Below are 20,102 nucleotides of genomic sequence, written 5' to 3' on the forward strand. Positions count from 1 at the left end.
CCAGTCCCCAAGTGTTAAAAGGTTGAAAACCACTGATTTAACCAACTGAGATAACTAGCCAGGGCCCAAATCTCTTTTATCTGTAGGATCTGCCCCTCACATTTATTTCTTTCTGTCTTTTGTCTCTCTTTTTCTTATAATTTATTGAAGAAACTTGGTTTGTGGTGATTTCCACAGTGTGGATTTTGCTGATTATATCCTCATGTGGTTTAACTTACTTCTCTCTATTTCCTGTACATTGAAAATTTGCTTCTAGAAACATGATGATATATAAGTTAAATTTTTGTTGTTGTTTGGGTAGATGTCGGGAGAGGGAAGACTTCTTCATAGTTGGTAATGTGTTGTTCCATCAGGAGGCACATGATATCTAGTTGTTAACTGTTGATGCTTAGTGGTTTGATTCATTAATTCATTAGGAGATGCAAATTGGTGAAGTTCTAATTCTATCTTTTGTTGTTCACATTACCTAAAATACTGCTATGAAGAGAACCTTACTCATACCTAATGATTAATTATTAGTACAGTTTGTACAGCAAAGGTAGGCTATATATCTAATTATTTTCTCTTTATTTACTAAACTTCAAAATAATCATTAGTTTTTTTTTAATTATTTAATTATTTAATTTTTTTTACAGAGACAGAGTCAGAGAGAGGGATAGACAGGGACAGACAGACAGGAACGGAGAGATGAGAAGCATCAATCATTAGTTTTTGTTGCGTGTTGCGACACCTTAGTTGTTCATTGATTGCTTTCTCATATGTGCCTTGACCACAGGCCTTCAGCAGACCGACTAACCCCTTGCTTGGGCCAGCGACCCTGAGTCCAAGCTTGTGAGCTTTGCTCAAACCAGATGAGTCCGTGCTCAAGCTGGCGACCTTGGGGTCTCAAACCTGGGTCCTCTATATCCCAGTCCGACGCTCTATCCACTGCACTACTGCCTAGTCAGGCTAATCATTAGTTTTTTATTAGCATATTCAGTCTTTTTTTAATTGATTTTAATTTGTTGTGTTTACATAGATTCAAGTATTCCACCAAATACATCCCTCCCACCCCAGTGTTTCCCTCAACATCCCTCTTGCCTCCTCCCCCCCTCCGCTCCAGGATTTGTTTTTCTGCTCTCTATAATACTGTGTTATGTATATATAATTTCACCAATCTCTTTCCCTTCTTTGATCCCATCCTCTCATCCTTTTCCCCTCTGTCCTCTTTTTCTCTAGTCCCTTTGATCCTGCCTCTGCCTCTATTCCATTCCTCAGTTCACATTGTTCATTGGATTCCTCAAATGAGTGAGGTCATATGATATTTTTCATTCTCTGCCTAGCTTATTTCACTTAACATAATAGTTTCCAGGTCCAGCTATGTTGTTGCAAAAGATAAGATTTCCTTCTTTGTCATGGCCGCATAGTATTCCATTGTGTGTATGTACCAGTGCTTTTTAATCCATTTGTCCACTGACTGACACTTGGGCTGTTTTCAGATCTTGGCTATTGTAAACAATGCTGCCATAAACATGGGGGTGCATTTTTTCTTTTGAATCAGTGATTTGGGGTTCTTAGGATATATTCCTAAAAGTGGGATGGCTGGATCAAAAGGCAGTACCATTTTTAATTTTTTGAAGAATCTCCATACTGTTTTCCACAGTGACTACACCAGTCTGCATTCCCACCAGCAGTGCAGGAGGGTTCCCTTTTCTCCACATCCTCGCCAGCACTTACTGTATGTTGTTTTGTTGATGAGTGCCATTCTGACTGGTGTGAGGTGATATTTCTTTGTGGTTTTAATTTTCATTTCTCTAATGATTAGTGATGTTGAACATTTTTTCATATGCCTATTGGCCATCTGTATGTCCTCTTTGGTAAAGTGTCTATTCATTTCTTTTGCCCATTTTTTGATTGGATTGTTTATCTTCCTGGTGTTGAGTTTTACAAGTTCTTTGTAAATTTTGGTTATTAATCCCTTATCAGGTGTATTGTCAAATATGTTCTCCCATTGTATGGGTTGTCTTTTTATTTTGTTCATATTGTCTTTAGCTGTAGCATATTCGGTCTTGACCAATTCAATTTTATTTTTCAAAGAATTATAATGAGCCTGGCCAGGTGGTACACAGCATCAACTGGAGACGCAAGGACTCAGGTTCGAAACTCTGAGCTTGCCAGCACTCCCTTGGACTCTTCTGGCTTCAGCACATGCTCACCAGCTTGAGCGCAGGGTCGCCCTCTTGAGCATGGGATCATCAGCATGATCTCTGGTTGCAGGCTTGAGCCCAAAAGTCTCTGGCTTGAAGCTCAAGTAACTGACTTGAGTCCAAGGTGGCTGGCTTGAGCAAGGAGTCACTGGCTTGGCTGGAGCCCTTCGGTCAAAGCACATATGAGAAGCAATCAATGAAGAACTAAGGTGCCACAACTACAGAATTGATGTTTCTTATCTCTCTCCCTTCCTGTCTGTCTGTCTTTCTCACTTAAAAAAAAAGAATTATAATTAGTTCATGGATTTAAACATAATTGATGTATTTTAGTCCTCTTTTCTCTTTTTAAAATAATTTTTTAGACTATCTTTTCACTATTTTGAGTGAGTTTGTTTTGGACTCATGTTTTAGACAGCAGTTTAAAAGAGGGAGAGAGAGCCTGACCAGGCAGTGGTGCAGTGGATAGAGCGTCGTACTGGGATGCGGAGGACCCAGGTTTGAGACCCCGAGGTTGCCAGCTTGAACGTGGGCTCATCTGGTTTGAGCAAAAGCTCACCAACTTGGACCCAAGGTTGCTGGCTCGAGCAAGGGGTTACTCGGTCTGCTGAAGGCCCATGGTCAAGGCACATATGAGAAAGCAATCAATGAACAACTAAGGTGTCGCAATGCGCAATGAAAAACTAATGATTGATGCTTCTCATCTCTCTGTTCCTGTCTGTCTGTCCCTGTCTATCCCTCTCTCTGACTCTCTTTCTGTCTCTGTTAAAAAAATAAATAAATAAAAGAGGGAGAGAGAAAGAGGTGTTGAGATAGAGAAATTTAAGTAAAGTTTGAAAAGTCCTATTGCTATGTAATAATTTTCATATGTAACATGATTTAAGAGGAAAAGAAAATAGCATCTTCCAAAAAGTACTTCTTGCAGCTGCTCTGATCTTTAGTCACAGGAACTATTTAGGAGTTAATTTTTAGTGTGGTGAATTTAGCTGCATGTTGGGCAGTTGTCACCACAGTAGTTAAATCTTTATTTACCATCCTAAATATTTATCTTTTGTTTTAATTATTTTATCAGGAGTTTTAAGTTGTTTCTAGTGTTGTAAGTACATGGATTGAGATTTATTAAAAAAAACTCAGAGGGGAAACCACCCACCTCTCTTTACCCAACAGGGTTAGGCATTTCATTGCTTCAAAATATAAAAGCACTTTATATTAGTTTTATCTTACTAGTATTTATAATGCCCTCATTTGCTAACTGTGCAATTCCTAAAATGAAAGTCCCATAACCACAGCTAGTAATGCCATTTATATTTTTAGCATTAATAAACTTACAAATTTTAATAATTAAGATATCAGGTACTATAATTTTAATGTTCATATGTAATATCCTATTATAGTAGGACTAGAAATTACCATCAGAGGTCACCTTTGCAGTCAAGCAAGACAGTACTTTAGCAGCCTTTCATCCATCTATGTATTTGTTAATTAAACATTTATTGATTATTTCCTATATACCTGTGTGAGGTGCTGTGATATTGTGAGAAAAGCAGACATAGTCATTGTTCTTATGATGCTTTGCTTTAGAGGGAGAAATTGACATAATCATAGTTGTACAATTACATATTAAATGGCATTCTTATTTTTTCTTTTTGTAAAATGGCATTCTTACTAATGGTTGTAGAGTATTCTATAATATGGATGCTATATTTTGACTCTATTAGGAAGCAAGTATATATGTTTTTATTGTTTTGAAAAAAGATAAATATAGTGTAAGATTTTCTTTTTTATGTGTTTATTTTTTTAGGGAAGGGTTTCTAGAGGTAGACTTTATGGGAAAAGAGGTATACGTAACCATTATAATAATTGTTAATACTTAACAATTTTTATAGATGCTGCCAAATTGCTGTTCATATAACTTAATCAATTATAGTCAACATGGAAGTGCTTATTTCTTACCTGACCAGTGGTGGCTCAGTGGATAGAGTGTCTACCTGGACGCCGACGTCCCAGGTTTAAAACCCTGAGGTTGCATGTTGAGTACGAACTCACCCATTTTGAGTGCAGGCTTACCAACTTGAGCATGGGTCACCAGCTTGAGTATGGGATCATGGCATGACCCCATGATTGCTGACTTGAGCCTAGAGGTCACTGACTTGGGCCCAAGATCACTGGCTTGAGCAAAGGGTCACTGACTTGGCTGGAGCTCCCCCCCCCATGAAAGCACATATAAAACAATCAATGAATAGCTGAAACTTTGAGTTGATGCTTCCCATTTCTTCCCCTTCCTGTCTGTCTCTCTTTCTCCCCTTCAGAAAATTAGTGCTTATTTCTTCACCCACTCATCAACACTGGATTCTGTGAATCATAGTCTTTTGTTGATTTGCGAATCTATGTTCTCTGCTCATTTTTAAAAAAATATATTTTATTTATTGATTTTAGAGAGAGAAGAGAGAGAGAAAGGAGGTGGGGTGGGGAGTGGGAAGCGTGGGATGGGGAGTGGGAAGCATCAACTCATAGTATTTGCTTATCATATGTGCCTTGACCAGGCTAGCCTAAGCTTTCAGACTGGCAACCTCAGCATTCCAGGTTGATGCTCTATACACTGCACCATCACAGATCAGGAGATTGTTTTTTAATTTAAATTTTCATTTATTTATTTGAGAGAGAGAGAGAGGAGAGAGAGAAACATTGATTTGTTGTTCCACTTATTTATGCATTCATTGTTTGAGTCATGTATGTGCCTTGACCAAGAGTGAACCTGCAACCTTGCATATTGGTACAACACTCTGAACAACTGTAACCAACTGAACTACCCAGCCAGATTGTACCCAGAGGCTACAGATTGCCTCTTTTGTTTTTTTGGCTTTTTCACATTTTCCTACCAATTCTCTTTTAACAATTGCTTTAATCTTTATAACGATATTTGAAAAATGTTAAAGACTTGATTTTGAGTTCTTTTGGTAATTACCAAAAGCTTCATTTGAAGCTTTTTGTGGTCTACATCGATTTCATCAAGTATTTCTTATACTTTATCTTAAAAAAATAAAAGATTTATTAAGATATAATTTACATATTATGCAATCACCCTTTTAAAGTGTATAACTGTGGTTTTAGTATATTTACAAAACTGTGCAGTCATCATGCATTACGGAGAATTTTAACTGGAGAACTTTAAGAAAAAATTTCAGTGTTATGTCTGAAAATATTTCTTTTGTCTTTATACATTTGTTTGTCTCAGATTTTGGAGGGTGGGATTAGACTTACTATGTTATATAACCTTTTACTCATCATTCTACATACACTGCTTCATTCAGTGTTGCAAATGAGATTTCTGATGCCAAATTAGAAATTATATCATGTAATTGACTTTATTTTATAGATTTCATATTAAAATTTAAGAGTCCATAGGATTTTCTTTTTATCTTTGGATTTGAGAAATTTCAGGGAATAATTTTTTCAGGTGTCTTGCAGAGTACTTGGTAATAACCCTTTCAGTTTGAAGACTTAAGTCCAGTGACATTTTCTTTTACCCTTTCTTTGACTTTTGCTTCTCCAATGGCTCTTTTCTTCTAATACATTATTTTGATTTTTAGTACTATTTATTTAACTTATTATAACCTCCTCTGGCAGTCGTACAGAATTTAATAAAAATGTTTAATTTTGTAAGAGCACATCTCAGGTGCAGTAACAAGGCTTAAAACAAGAGAAAAAGGGTTTGTGAGTAGAAATGAAAAATACTAGGTGTTAGGGTGAGTTTATAGTTAGTTTTAGGCATATTCCAGGCTTAATCATTTCATAAGCTGAATGATTAAACAGTAAAAAAATGTTACAACCTTTATGGTACAGTTACACATATTAGATTATCAGAACATTTTGAAAAAACAACCCGGAATTTTACTGACATACTTTTATTTATCCTTTAGAACAACTCAAATCCTGGGTTTATTATCATGATTCTAATTGTACAGATGAGGCTGTTGAGGCTTCTAGGTATTAAGTGGTTTGCCCAATATTCCATAGCTAATTAGAATTAAAGCAAGGATTTACATAAAAATTAATGTGAAATCATGTCTTTGAACCTGCTTGAAATATTTAAATAATTTAGTTATTCAATTGAATTTAAGGCAAATGTGTTACTATTTGAATAGTTCTATATGTGATTTGATTGATACCATAGTTTTCAAAAATCGTAATCTATTCATGCTACACTTATATTTAAAATACAGTAAGGACTCAGTTATTCACACAGTAAAATCTGGATCTATAAGCAAGACTTAACTTATAGTTTAAAAAACTGAAGTTCATTTGTCAGCCTCATGGTTCTGTGACTATCTTGAAATTCAATGCAGACATGATGTTTGTGTGTTTTTCTCTGGGATTCTACTATTTTCATAAAGGGGTGGGTGGCCCACGTTGGTTAAAATTATAGGTCGTTTATCTGCCTCTCTAAAACTCTAGTCATATCACAGATCATTACAAAAGGAAAACCAATATAGTTTCATGTACAAAAAAGGATTATAGGTGTACTTTGTTTTATTGCGCTTCACAAATGTTATTTTTACAAATTAAATCTCCTCTACCAGAAATAAGATTATGATATGCTTTATTGTGATATTCACTTTATTGTGATGGTCTGTAACCAAACCCACAATATCTTTGAGATATGCCTGTATTTAATGAATCCATATTTATTGGGAGAAAGTCAAAAATTCAATTAATACTGATCATCTGAAATGAATTCCATTTAAACTAATCATTAGGCCCAGGAGAAGTGACCTTATGTGGTTACTAGGTGCATTCTGGATGTTCTCCAGCTTTGTATAAATGGAGTCATTTTAGCTTAAATCAGATGTTAGAGCTGATTTCCAGTTGCATCAACACTGAAGTCTAGAAGACAAGGATACTTCTGAACATATAGTGACCCTTTTACCAATGCTAATCAGAGTCGGCCCTGTATGACAGGTCTCAGTCAGATACTGCAGTCTGGGAACTGATCACTCACTTGTGATGATGAGAATCTATCTGCTAAATGTAGCTACATATCTGACATTTCATGGCTTATATAACATCTAGGCACTGGCCTGGGTCAGAGTTATAGGGTTGTTTTTTTTTTATTTTAAGAACTACCTTTCAAAAAGCAAGACTGTAACCCTGAGGCCTAGTGAGTTAGCAGTAGCAAATTTATATATTTGGAGGCTTCAGACTGTCCTGAAGCTCTGAGGAGCCCCTGTAAGCTCTTCCCTCCTGTGGCTGAGTCCAGACATTCACACCAAGGAGTAGGTTCTTAATAAACTGGTTATAATAAACTGGCTCTGGAACAATTATCATTTCCATGCAGAAGAATTCCCCTGTCTGTAAAAGAAAGTGAAGGGTTGAGAGGGGGAAAATGGCAGCGGAGTAAGCAGACGCACAGACACCCACTCTCATCACCAAACTGGAATACAAATCAATTTAGGAAAAATCAGCCTGAAAAACCAACTCTGGACTACAAGAACAGCTCTAAAAAACCAAGGAGCAAAGAAGAAGCCACAACAAACCTGGTAGGGAGTGCCTGAATCTTCCCCGCTTACAGGAACGGGGAAGGGAGGGGGTTGAGGCTGAGAGCCCAGAGGGGAAAAGAGCAGAAAATACTACTCACAGCCACTTGCCTGGTGACCAAGGAGCAAGGTGTGTTGAAAGGACTGGCTTATCTTCCAAGTGGAAAGGGGAAAGAGAGGGACAGACTGTGAGGGGCAAAGGAATGCAGGAGACAACCTAAAAAGCTGACTCATCTGTGCTGGAGGCGGCCATAGCTGGGGGAGGGACTGATCCTTCCACAAAACAAGGCTAAAGTGCTTCCTGATCACAGATCTCCAGACATCTCTCCTGTTACAATCAGCGCAACAAGACACAGCTGAAAACAAGAAGTGGGGAGGAGGGGCAGTAACTCAGGTCTCCATGGAGATCTGAGATACACCTCCCCCTACTGAAGCTGAGAAAACACCTTGTCCCCAGAGAGATTAGTTGGTGGAAGAGGCCTTCAGAATCTCAGGTTACACCCACTGCATTCCTGGATACAGTTTCAAGGAAGCCCCCTGCTGAAATCAGTAAACAAGACTATCACCTGTTAAGAAAACAAACAAATCAAGACTCAAAGTGGCCCAAATCCTAAAGTGGGTTACAAATAATAGCTGATACCAACCCAAGAAGACCTAGAAATAATACAATTGAAAATTGGAGGCAGATAACACCAAGTCTAGACTGAACCAACTCTACAAACAAAACAACCAAACACAGATAATGGAAGACAAAGAAGTGCAATCCAAATGAAACCACAAGAGACACCTTCAGGAGATGAACTGAGTGATATGGAAATAATCAAACTTCCAGATGCAGAGTTCAAAATAATGATTGTAAGGATGCTTAGGGATCTTAGAACAACAATGGATGGCCATTATGAACACCTAAATAAAGAAATAGCAAGTATAAAAAAGGATATTGAAATATTAAGAAAGAATCAGTTGGAGATGACAAATACAATATCAGAAATAAAGAACACAATGGAAGGGATTAAAAACAGAATGACAGAGCTGAGGATTGAATCAGCAAGTTGGAGGACAACTTCAATGAAGGCAAGAAAGCAGAGAAGAAAAAAGTAAAGAGACTCAAAAAGTTTGAAGAAACTCTTAGAGAGCTCTGTGACAACATGAAGAGAAATAACATTCGCATCATAGGGATTCCTCAGGAAGAAGAGAAAGAACAAGGGATAGAGACTTTGTTCAATCATATCATAGCTGAAAACTTCCCTCAATTAAGGCAGGAAAATATCTCACATGTTCAGGAAGCACAGAGATCTGCATTAAGGAGAAACCCAAAGAAATCAACACCAAGACACATCATAATCAAAATACCAAAGCTAAGTGATAAAGAAAATATTAAAAGCTGCTAGACAAAAAAAGCCTATCATCTACAAAGGAGCCCCCATAAGGATGACTTCTGACTTCTCAACAGAAACACTTGAGGCCAGACGGGTATGGCAAGAAATATTCAAAGTAATGCAGAACAAGAACCTACAACCAAGACTACTTTATCCAGCAAGGCTATCATTTAAAATCGAAGGAGAAATTAAAAGCTTCTCAGACAAAAAACAACTCAAGGAATTCATTACAACCAAACCAGTTCTGCAGGAATTGTTAAGGGGCCTGTTGTAAACAGATCAAAGTGGGAAAATAATATAGCAAAAAAGGAATACAGCTTTAAAGAATAAAATGGCAATGACCAACTACATATCAATAATAACCTTAAATGTAAATGGATTAAATGATTTAATCAAAAGACATAGGGTAGCTGCATGTATAAGAAAACAGGACCTGTACACATGCTGTCTATAAGACACACCTTAAAACAAAAGATGCACATAGATTGAAGGTAAAAGGATGGAAAAAAACATTTCATGCAAATGGAAATGAAAAAAAAGCTGGGGTAGCAATACTTATATCAGACAAAATGGACTTTAAAACAAAGGATATAGTAAGAGATAAAGAAGGCCACTACATAATGATAAAGGGAATGATAAAGAGAGTAATCCAACAGGAAGATATAACTATTATATATATCTATGCACCTAATATAGGAGCACCTAAATATATAAAGCAGACTTTGATGGATTTAAAGGGCGAGATCAACAGCAATACTATAATAGTAGGGGATTTCAATACCTCACTAACATCACTAGATAGATCCTCAAGAAAGAAAATTAACAAAGAAACAGCAGATTTAAAGGACACACTAGATCAACTCGATTTAATAGATATCTTCAGAACCTTTCACCCTAAAGCAGCAGAATATACATTCTTTTCAAGTGCTCATGGTACATTCTCTAGGATAGACCACATGTTAGGGCACAAAAGTGGTCTCAACAAATTTAAGAAGATTGAAATTATATCAAGCACTTTCTCTGATCACAAGGGTGTGAAACTAGAAATGAACCACAACAGAAAAGCTCAAAAAAAAAAAATCTCAAACATGTGGAAACTAAATAGCAGGTTGTTAAATAATGAATGGGTTAAGAATGAGATCAAAGAAGAAATAAAAAATTCCTAGAAACGAATGACAGTGAGCATACAACAACTCCAAGTTTATGGGACACAGCAAAAGCAGTACTGAGAGGGAAGTTCATAGCACTACAGGCACACTTTCAGAAGCTAGTAAAAGCTCAAATAAACAACTTAATCCTGCATCTAAAAGAATTAGAAAAAGAACAGCAAGTAAAGCCCAAATGTAGTAGAAGAAAGGAAATAATAAAGGTCAGAGCAGAAATAAATGACATAGAGGCTAAAGAAACAATACAGAGGATCAGTGAAACTAGGAGCTGGTTCTTTGAAAAGGTAAACAAGATCGATGAACCTTTAACTAGAATCACCAAAAAAAAAGAGAGGACTCAAATAAATAAAATTAGAAATGAGAGTGGAGAAATAACAACTGACACAACAGAAATACAAAATATTGTAAGAAACTGCTATGAAGAACTGTATGCCAAAAAACTAGACAACCTAGATGAAATGGACAAATTCCTTGAAACATATAATCTTCCAAAAATCAATCTGGAAGAATCCGAAAACCTAAACAGACCGATTACAACAAATGAGATAGAAACAGTTATCAAAAAACTCCCAAGAAAGAAAAGTCCGAGGCCTGATGGCTTCACAAGTGAATTATACCAAATATTCAAAGAAGAATTAACTCCTATCCTTCTCAAGCTATTTCAAAAAATTCAAGAGGAGGGAAGACTTCCAAGCTCCTTTTATGAGGCGAGCATAATTCTGATTCCAAAACCAGGCAAAGACAGCACAAAGAAAATAATAGTCCAATATCTCTGATGAATATAGATGCTGAAATCCTCAACAAAATATTAGCAAACCGGATCCAACAATATATGAAAAAAATCATACACCATGATCAAGTGGGATTTATTCTGGGGAGGCAAGGCTGGTACAATATTTGTAAATCAATCAATGTGATTCATCACATAAAAAAAAAGGAGAAAAACCACATGATAATTTCAATAGATGCAGAAAAGCATTTGATAAAATCCAGCACCCGTTCATGATTAAAACTCGGCAAAGTGGTAATACAGGGAACATACCTCAACATGATAAAAAGCATCTATGACAAACCCACAGCCAACATCATGCTCAATGGACAAAAATTAAAAGCAATCCCCTTAAGATCAGGAACAAGGCAGGGGTGCCCCCTTTCACCACTCTTATTCAACATAGTCCTGGAATTCGTAGCCACAGCAATCAGACAAGAAGAAGAAATAAAAGGTATTCAAGTTGGAAAAGAAGAAGTAAATCTATCATTATTTGCAGATGATATGATATTGTATATAGAAAACCGTAAAGTCTCAGTCAAAAAACTACTGGACCTGATTAATGAATTCAGAAAGTGGTAGGATATCAAATCAATATTCAGAAATCAGAGGAATTTTTTTTTTTTTTGTATTTTTCTGAAGCTGGAAATGGGGAGAGACAGTCAGACAGACTCCCGCATGCGCCCAACCGGGATCCACCCGGCACGCCCACCAGGGGCGACGCTCTGCCCACCAGGGGGCGATGCTCTGCCCCTCCGGGGCGTCGCTCTGCCGCGACCAGAGCCACTCTAGCGCCTGGGGCAGAGGCCAAGGAGCCATCCCCAGCGCCCGGGCCATCTTTGCTCCAATGGAGCCTTTGGCTGCGGGAGGGGAAGAGAGAGACAGGGAGGAAGGAGGGGTTGGGGGTGGAGAAGCAGATGGGAGCTTCTCCTGTGTGCCCTGGCCGGGAATCGAACCCGGGTCCCCCGCACGCCAGGCCGACGCTCTACCGCTGAGCCAACCGGCCAGGGCCCAGAGGAATTTTTATATGCCAACAATGAACAGTCAGAAAGAGAAATTAAGGAAACAATCCCCTTCACTATTACAACCAAAAAAATAAAGTACCTAGGAGTAAATTTAACCAAGGAGACTAAAGACTTGTACTCGGAAAATTATAAAGCATTGATAAAAGAAATCAGGGAAGATACAAACAAGTGGAAGCATATACCGTGCTCATGGTTAGGAAGAATAAACATCATTAAAATGTCTATATTACTCAAAGCAATCTACAAATTCAATGCAATACTAACTAAAATACCCATGACATACTTCAAAGATATAGATCACATATTCCAAAAATTTATATGGAACCAAAAAAAGAACACGAATACCCTCAGCAATCTTAAAAAAGAAGAATAAAGTGGGAGGTATCACACTTCCTTATATCAAGTTATACTACAAGGCCATTGTTCTCAAAACAGCCTGTTAGTAGCATAAGAACAGGCATATAGATCAATGGAACAGAACAGAGAACCCAGAAATAAACCCACAGTTCTATGGACAACTGATATTTGACAAAGGAGGTAAGGAAATACAATGGAGTGAAGACAGCCTCTTTAACAAATGGTGTTGGGAAAATTGGACAGCTACCTGCAAAAACATGAAACTAGATCACCAGCTTACACCATTCACAGAAATAAGCTCAAAATGGATAAAAGACTTAAATGTAAGCCATGAAACCATAAGCATCTTAGAAGAAAACCTCCGACATCTCTTGCAGTGATATATTTGCTGATTTATCTCCAAAGGCAAGTGAAATAAAAGACAAGATAAATAAATGGGACTATATCAAACTAAAAAGCTTTTGCACGGCCAAAGACAATAAGAACAGAATAAAAAGACAAACTACGCAATGGGAGAACATATTTGACAGTATGTCTGATAAGGCGTTAATAACCAAAATTTATAAAGAATTGTTAATCTCAACACCAGAAAGACAAACAATCCAATCAAAAAATAGGCAAAAGAAATGGATAGACACTTCTCCAAAGAGGACATACAGATGGCCAATAGGCATATGAAAAAATACTCAACATCACTAATCATTAGAGAAATGCAAATTAAAACTACAATGAGATATCACCTTACACTGGTCAAAATGGTGCTCATCAACAAAACAACACAAGAATAAGTGCTGGCAAGGATGTGGAGAAAAGGGAACCCTCCTGCACTGCTGGTGGGAATGCAGACTGGTGCAGCCACTGTGGAAAACAGTATGGAGATTCCTCAAAAAATTGAAAATCGAACTGCCTTTTGACCCAGCTATTCCACTTTTAGGAATATACCCCAAGAACACCATAGAACTGCTCCAAAAGGAGAAATGCACCCCCATGTGTATGGCAGCATTGTTCACAATAGCGAAGATCTGATAACAGCCCAAGTGTCCATCAGAGGACGAGTGGATTAAAAAGCTTTGGTACATATACAGTATGGAATACTACTCAGCCATAAGAAATGATGACATCAGATCATTTACAAAAACATGGATGGACCTTGATAACATTATACGGAGTGAAATAAGTAAATAAGAAAAAACTAAGAACTATATGAATCCATACATAGATGGGACATAAAAATGAGACTCAGAGACATTAACAAGAATGTGATGGTAATGGGCTTGGGGGGTAACGGGGGTATGGGGTAAGGAAGGAACGAGGGGGTGGGGGAGGGGAGGGGCACAAAGAAAACCAGATAGAAGTTGACGGAAGACAATTTGACTTTGGGTGAGGGGTATACAGCATAATCAAATGTCCTAATAATCTGGAGATGTGTTCTCTCAACATATGTACCCTGATTTATCAATGTTACCGCATTAAAATTAATAAAACAAAAAAAAAAAAAAAAAAAAAGAAAGTGAAGGGTTGTGAAGAGCTGGAGGGTATACTGGAAGATACCATTCCTTAATATCCAGGAGGATTCTTAACATCCAAAAACCAGGTATAGCAGGTTTTTGTTTCTGTAAAAGTGAGTGGTGTGAAGAAGGGATTTATTGTAAAATTTTAGATATTGAGATATCTTTTTCCTAAGCTTTAGATACGAGGATCTAGAAACCTTGAGTGTCAGTAAAGAAGGTTATTAGGAGAATGAGCATCCTGAAGGAAGGAAGAAGGCAACACCTCTGTTACCAAGGGAGGCTCAAAGAGATGTCATGTATAAGACAACTACAGTTCATTCCAGTATTTTTTGAAAAATTAGTTTTTAATTTTTATTGAGGCACAATGGGGTTAACTGGGGTGTATATGGTCAAAATAAAGTACTATGGAATTGGCACAATGCCAATTTAGGGTATAGGAGGAAAGCTAAACCTCAGTTTGACATCCACCAGAGGACACACGGAGAAGAGAGAATCTTAGGCAAAGGGCTTCATGCAGTGATGAGACAGACCTCTATGTTCAGCAGTGAATTCACTCAGGAGAGGAGCCATATGTGTGTGATATCTTTCATGACAGATTCAGTCATGACTCTACATTGCATGGTCATAAGAAGATCCATATAAAAGAGAAAATGTACTGTTGTATAAATTTTGGAAATGCTTCAACTGAAAGGGGAATCTCAATGCTCACCAAAGAACCTACTTAGGAACTAAACCAGATGAGTGTCTCCAGCAGTGTTGGGATATATGAATAGAATGTGAGCCACATAATCAAATTTTCTTGTAGCCACATTAAAAAGTAAAAAGAAACAGGTGGTATTAATTTTAATAATGTATTTTATATAACTGTGCATATCAAAAAGATTATTTCGCCTGATCAGGCGGTGGCACAGTGGATAGAGCGTCGGACTGGGATGCGGAAGACCCTGGTTCGAGACCCCGAGGTCGCCAGCTTGAGCGCGGGCTCATCTGGTTTGAGCAAAGCTCACTAGCTTGAGCCCAAGGTCGCTGGCTCGAGCAAGGGGTTACTCAGTCTGCTGTAGCCCTCATGGTCAAGGCACATATGAGAAAGCAATCAATGAACAACTAAGGTGTTGCAAGGAAAAACGGATGATTGATGCTTCTCATCTCTCTCCGTTCCTGTCTGTCTGTCCCTATCTATCCCTCTCTCTGACTTTCTCTGTCTCGTTAAAAAAAAAAGATTATTTTAACATGTAATCAATATAGAACATTATACATGATATATTACATCTTTTTTTGTGATAAGTCTTTTAAGTCTAGAATGTATTTTATACTTATAGCACATCTCAATTTGTATTCACCACATTATAAATGCTCAGTAGCCATATGTGGCTACTGGCCACTGTATTACACAGAATTGCCACGCCTTTTATCAGTTGGAAAACTTTAAATTCCATAAAAGGGTACACTCCACAACACCTCACATAATTGCGCCAACTGATATTAATTATGTCCAAGTCTTTGTCCTAGCCCTAAAATAGAGTTAACAGTGCTTTGTAACCTACTATTATTCTGGTTAGCAAATGGTGAACACATAGGAGAATACTTAGCTTACCATAAGCGTTCCAAAATATGAACAACCATGACTTAAGTATACTTTTTTGTTTAACAAAATATATATTTGTTATATGTCCAATACGCAAGAATCTTTCTTGGAACTAAAATCTTAGATATACAGCTAGTGCTCACCTTACCACCATGATTGGTTCCAACAGACCAGTTGTAACACGATTTGGTCGTAAGTTGAGTAGGCTATATATACAGTACTGTGAAATGATGTTATAAAAATCTCTGTCATATTTTATCATAATTTTTTTTCATTATTATATATCATAATTTTCTTTGTTCATTTTATGCCATTTGTGTCATCTCTACACCATTTTGTTTCTTATTTTTACATTCATCAGGTTTAAGTAAAACACTGCATTACTAGTACAACTGGTTTAATATTTGCAAAACATACAAAATTACAAAATACAAGTGTAAAAAATACCATAGGAAATGTTTTCCCAATTGCAAAACACATCAAAATATATATCCGAGACACAAAACACAAATTGCTGTACCGATTTTGGGATAACAGTTGAAATGGTGCACGTGGAGATGGTAGTTCTGCTGGAAGCTGGTCGGCACTGTCCTAGGCCCAGCTGGGCAACACTTGTGCTGCCAGGCACAGAGCTGTCGTGGCTAGCGATTGTGGTAGTAAAGTCTAATGGTCATAAGTTGCATAGGTCATAAGTCGATCAATACCTGTATATCTAAGTTCCAAGAGAGATCCTTATATAAAAAGGACAGGGTCATTTGTGACAACATGGATGAATATGGAGGGCATTATACTAAGTGAAACAAGCCAGGCAAAGAAAACCAAATAATGTGGTATCACTTACGTGTGGAATCTTAAATAAAAAAAAAAAAGGAAGTTAAACTCTTAGAAACCAAGAGTACATGGTGTTTACCAGGGGCTGAGTAGGGGGTGGAGGAAAAGGGAAGAGGTTGGCCAACGGGCACAAACTTCCAGTTATAAGATGAATAAGTTCTGAATGTCTAATAAACAGCATGCTGACTATAGCTAAGAATGTGGTATTGTATACTTGAAATATGCCAAGAGACTAGATCTTAAGCATTTCCACCAAAAAATTCAATAAATGATATCAGGACAATTATTTAACTGTATACTCAAATATACTCCAAAAGGATTAAATTAAAATATAAAAACCAATAAAGATCTAGAATTGAGTATTATCATAAATTGGGAGAATTTGATTTGACTGGGAACCTGCAGTGGGGGAGGGACCACTGCTGCTGCTTTGCCTTCTTCCTCTTGCTTCCACATCCTCTTCCTGTCCCACGACTAGGTAGACAGCACAGCTAGAGGAAGAGAGGCAAGGTCCTACTTTACTGACATCACTGGTTCTCTATTGTCTATTGCAGTGAAAAAAAGAAAAGTAGCCATGTGAGGTCATGATGTATTAATTAACTTGATTATGGCAATCATTTCACAATGTATAGTACATATATCACAATGTACATTTTACCATAAAATTGTATCTGTCAATTTTTTTTTTCTGTATTTTTCTGAAGCCGGAAACGGGGAGAGACAGTCAGACAGACTCCCGCATGCGCCGGACCGGGATCCACCTGGCACGCCCACCAGGGGGCGCCGCTCTGTCGCGACCAGAGCCACTCTAGCGCCTGGGGCAGATGCCGAGGAGCCATCCCCAGCGCCCGGGCCTTCTTTGCTCCAGTGGAGCCTCGGCTGCGGGAAGGGTAGAGAGAGACAGAGAGGAAGGAGAGGGGGAGGGGTGGAGAAGCAGATGGGCGCTTCTCCTGTGTGCCCTGGCCGGGAATCGAACCCAGGACCCCTGCATGACAGGCCGACGCTCTACCATTGAGCCAACCAGCCAGGGCGTATCTGTCAATTTTACCTCAATAATGCTAAAGTGGGGGGAAAATCCCATTTCACATTAAAAAATTAATCATAAGTAAAAAATAAAACAAAATGGCAGGCTATTCTTTTTGATATATTATCTTCCTGCCTATTCCAGGAATAAGGAAAAAATTATTTTAAAGTTTCATTCCTCACTCCCATTAACTTTGTTTTAATGGGGATTATTTGTTCTGATTGGTCCCCTGACTCACTTTTTAAATGGCTGATTCATTTCACATGTCTGAAATAATAATTCATGATCTGCTAATATTTATAAATGAAGGAGTTGGTTATTCAGTATGGGTAACTGATAGGGTCACTGCCTGCAATTATGTGGGCTAATGTTTGTTTTTTCCTGATTGATTTTTCCCCAAGAATGTGTAGTTAGGTGATTGATAACTTAGTTGTTTGATTTTTCTTCACCATTTCTACTTTATGAGAGCTTTCTGCTCGCAGGCCTCTTCTCTGCTGCACTGTAGAATGAGCTGGGTGACTACTGTTCAGTATGGGTGGCAAGTGTTCAATTTTTAAAAAAAGGTAAAATTAAGCACCTCTTTAGAATATTTGCTTTATGTCAGTAACATTTAACATGTTATATTTCTTTACAGGAATGCACATGGCTTGATAAAAGCCGTTATGAAATTATTACAATTGCAGGCAGCTAAGGAAGGGCAAGCTGGGGAGAAGAATATTCAGGACATATATTCTATTCGGTAAGCTTTTTTCCCTTTCTCTAAAAACCATGGTTTTTTTAAAATTGTGTGAGTTGTTATGAACTGTAACATGCTAATTCATTAAAAATTAGTTATTTCAGAGATTGAGCAAATATACTTAAGCAGGAGGGTAAACTTCCTCACTATGAAAAATAGTAGACTAGCAAAGGTTCCCAGGGCAAGATCAGCAGTTAGGAGCATTGATTTGCCTTTTTTTTTTTTTATCATCTATAGAATGTAACGTGTTAGAATTATTTTAAAAAGAAATATTACACAGCAACAATTATAGTGAATGCATTGGATTTTATGGAGGAGTTGTGAACAAATGATGGCATCATACTTATTTGTGAAAGTGACCTTAACCGTTGTCTTGAAGGTTCTAGAAAGCATTTCTTTTTTAACATTTAAAAAAAAAATTATTTATTTATTTTTTACAGAGACAGAGAGTGAGTCAGAGAGAGGGACAGACAGGGACAGACAGATAGGAATGGAGAGAGATGAGAAGCATCAATCATTAGTTTTTCATTGCGCGTTGCAACACCTTAGTTGTTCATTGATTGCTTTCTCATATGTGCCTTGACCGTGGGCCTTCAGCAGACCGAGTAAACCCTTGCTGGAGCCAGCGACCTTGGGTTCAAGCTGGTGGGCTTTTCCTCAAACCAGATGAGCCCGCACTCAAGCTGACGACCTCGAGGTCTCGAACCCAGGTCCTCTGCATCCCAGCCCGACGCTCTATCCACTGCGTCACCGCCTGGTCAGGCTAGAAAGCATTTCTTAAGAGAGGAGTGGACAGAGAACCCCAGAGGGTGTCATATAACCAATGTATATTGTTCTAAGAACTCTGTTTAGTGATGCATCCAGAATGTGCCTGGATTCAAAGGAATGAGAACATAGGACCATGACCAAGGGTACTGGTTCATTGTGGAAAATGGCTTACATTGGTTATGGCAATTCAAGAGGGAAAGTAAATCAGAAACTGTGAATCCTCACTGGCTTGAGAATACAGCATCTGCAGTTTTGAGCATTTGACACCACAGCAATAAAAAACTGAGAGTCTCTCCAAAATATTGAGTGGTGTCTACTTATGTATATTTATAGTGCTTTTCTTTTAAGAATAGTTAACAGTGTCTTATATAGTACAATGATCTTTCCTGAAATTTTTGTGCTATTTATGATCTCTTTATTTTTATTAATACATAATCAAGAGTTTTTTTTTCTTTTTGAGAGAGAGAGAGAGAGAGAGAGAGAGAGAGAGACAGAGACAGACAGACAGGAAGGGGAGAGATGAGAAGCATCAGTTCTTTGTTGCGGCACCTTAGTTGTTCATTGATTGCTTTCTCATATGTGCCTTGACCAGGGGCTTCAGCTGAGCCAGTGACCCCTTCCTCAAGCTAGTGACCTTGGGCTCAAGCCAGTGACTTTGGGCTTCAAGCCAGTGACCATGGGGTCATGTCTATGATCCCACATTCAAGCTGAATGAGCTTGTGCTCAAGTCGGTGACCTCAGTGTTTTGAACCTAGGTCCTATGCATCCCAGGCCAGTGCTTCATCCACTGTGCCACCACCTGTTCAGCCTCAAGAGATTTTTAAGCCAATTTTCTTAACAAGGTCAGATTTGCATTTTACACCGTCTTCCTTCCTTCCTTCCTTCCTTCCTTCCTTCCTTCCTTCCTTCCTTCCTTCCTTCCTTCCTTCCTTCCTTCCTTTTCTTTCTTTCTTTCTTTCTTTCTCTCTCTTTCTCTCTTTCATTCATTCATTCATTCCTTTTTATTTTATCAAGTGAGAGGCAGGGAGGCCAAGAGACAGACTCCTGCATGCACCCCAACTGGGATCCACCTGGAAACCCCCACCTGGAGCTGATGCTCTACCATTTGGGGCTTCTGCTTCATTGCTTGGCAACCAAGCTATTTTAGCACCTGAGGGGAGGCCATGGAGCCATCCTCAGTGCCCAGGGCCAACTTGTTCAGTCGAGCCATGGCTGCAGTAGGGGACGAGGGGGT

At 38.2% G+C, this 20,102-nt stretch overlaps 1 protein-coding gene and 1 non-coding gene across 4 annotated transcripts in view; one reads left to right on the forward strand and one right to left on the reverse strand.

Moving 5' to 3' along the window:
• The window catches only part of FOCAD (focadhesin), a 342,443-nt gene that overhangs the window by 62,479 nt on the left and 259,862 nt on the right, over positions 1–20,102 (forward strand). For all 3 annotated transcript variants that reach the window (XM_066368255.1, XM_066368257.1, XM_066368256.1), the window contains exon 5: positions 17,999–18,103. In XM_066368255.1, the coding sequence (XP_066224352.1) occupies positions 17,999–18,103 (105 nt within the window). The remainder of the gene's footprint in view (positions 1–17,998; positions 18,104–20,102) is intronic.
• Positions 17,296–17,371, reverse strand: TRNAD-GUC (transfer RNA aspartic acid (anticodon GUC)). The gene has a single exon. It is a non-coding gene; the product is annotated as a tRNA-Asp (tRNA).

This window comes from Saccopteryx leptura, chromosome 2, assembly GCF_036850995.1.
Source record: "Saccopteryx leptura isolate mSacLep1 chromosome 2, mSacLep1_pri_phased_curated, whole genome shotgun sequence".
Taxonomy (NCBI): domain Eukaryota; kingdom Metazoa; phylum Chordata; class Mammalia; order Chiroptera; family Emballonuridae; genus Saccopteryx; species Saccopteryx leptura.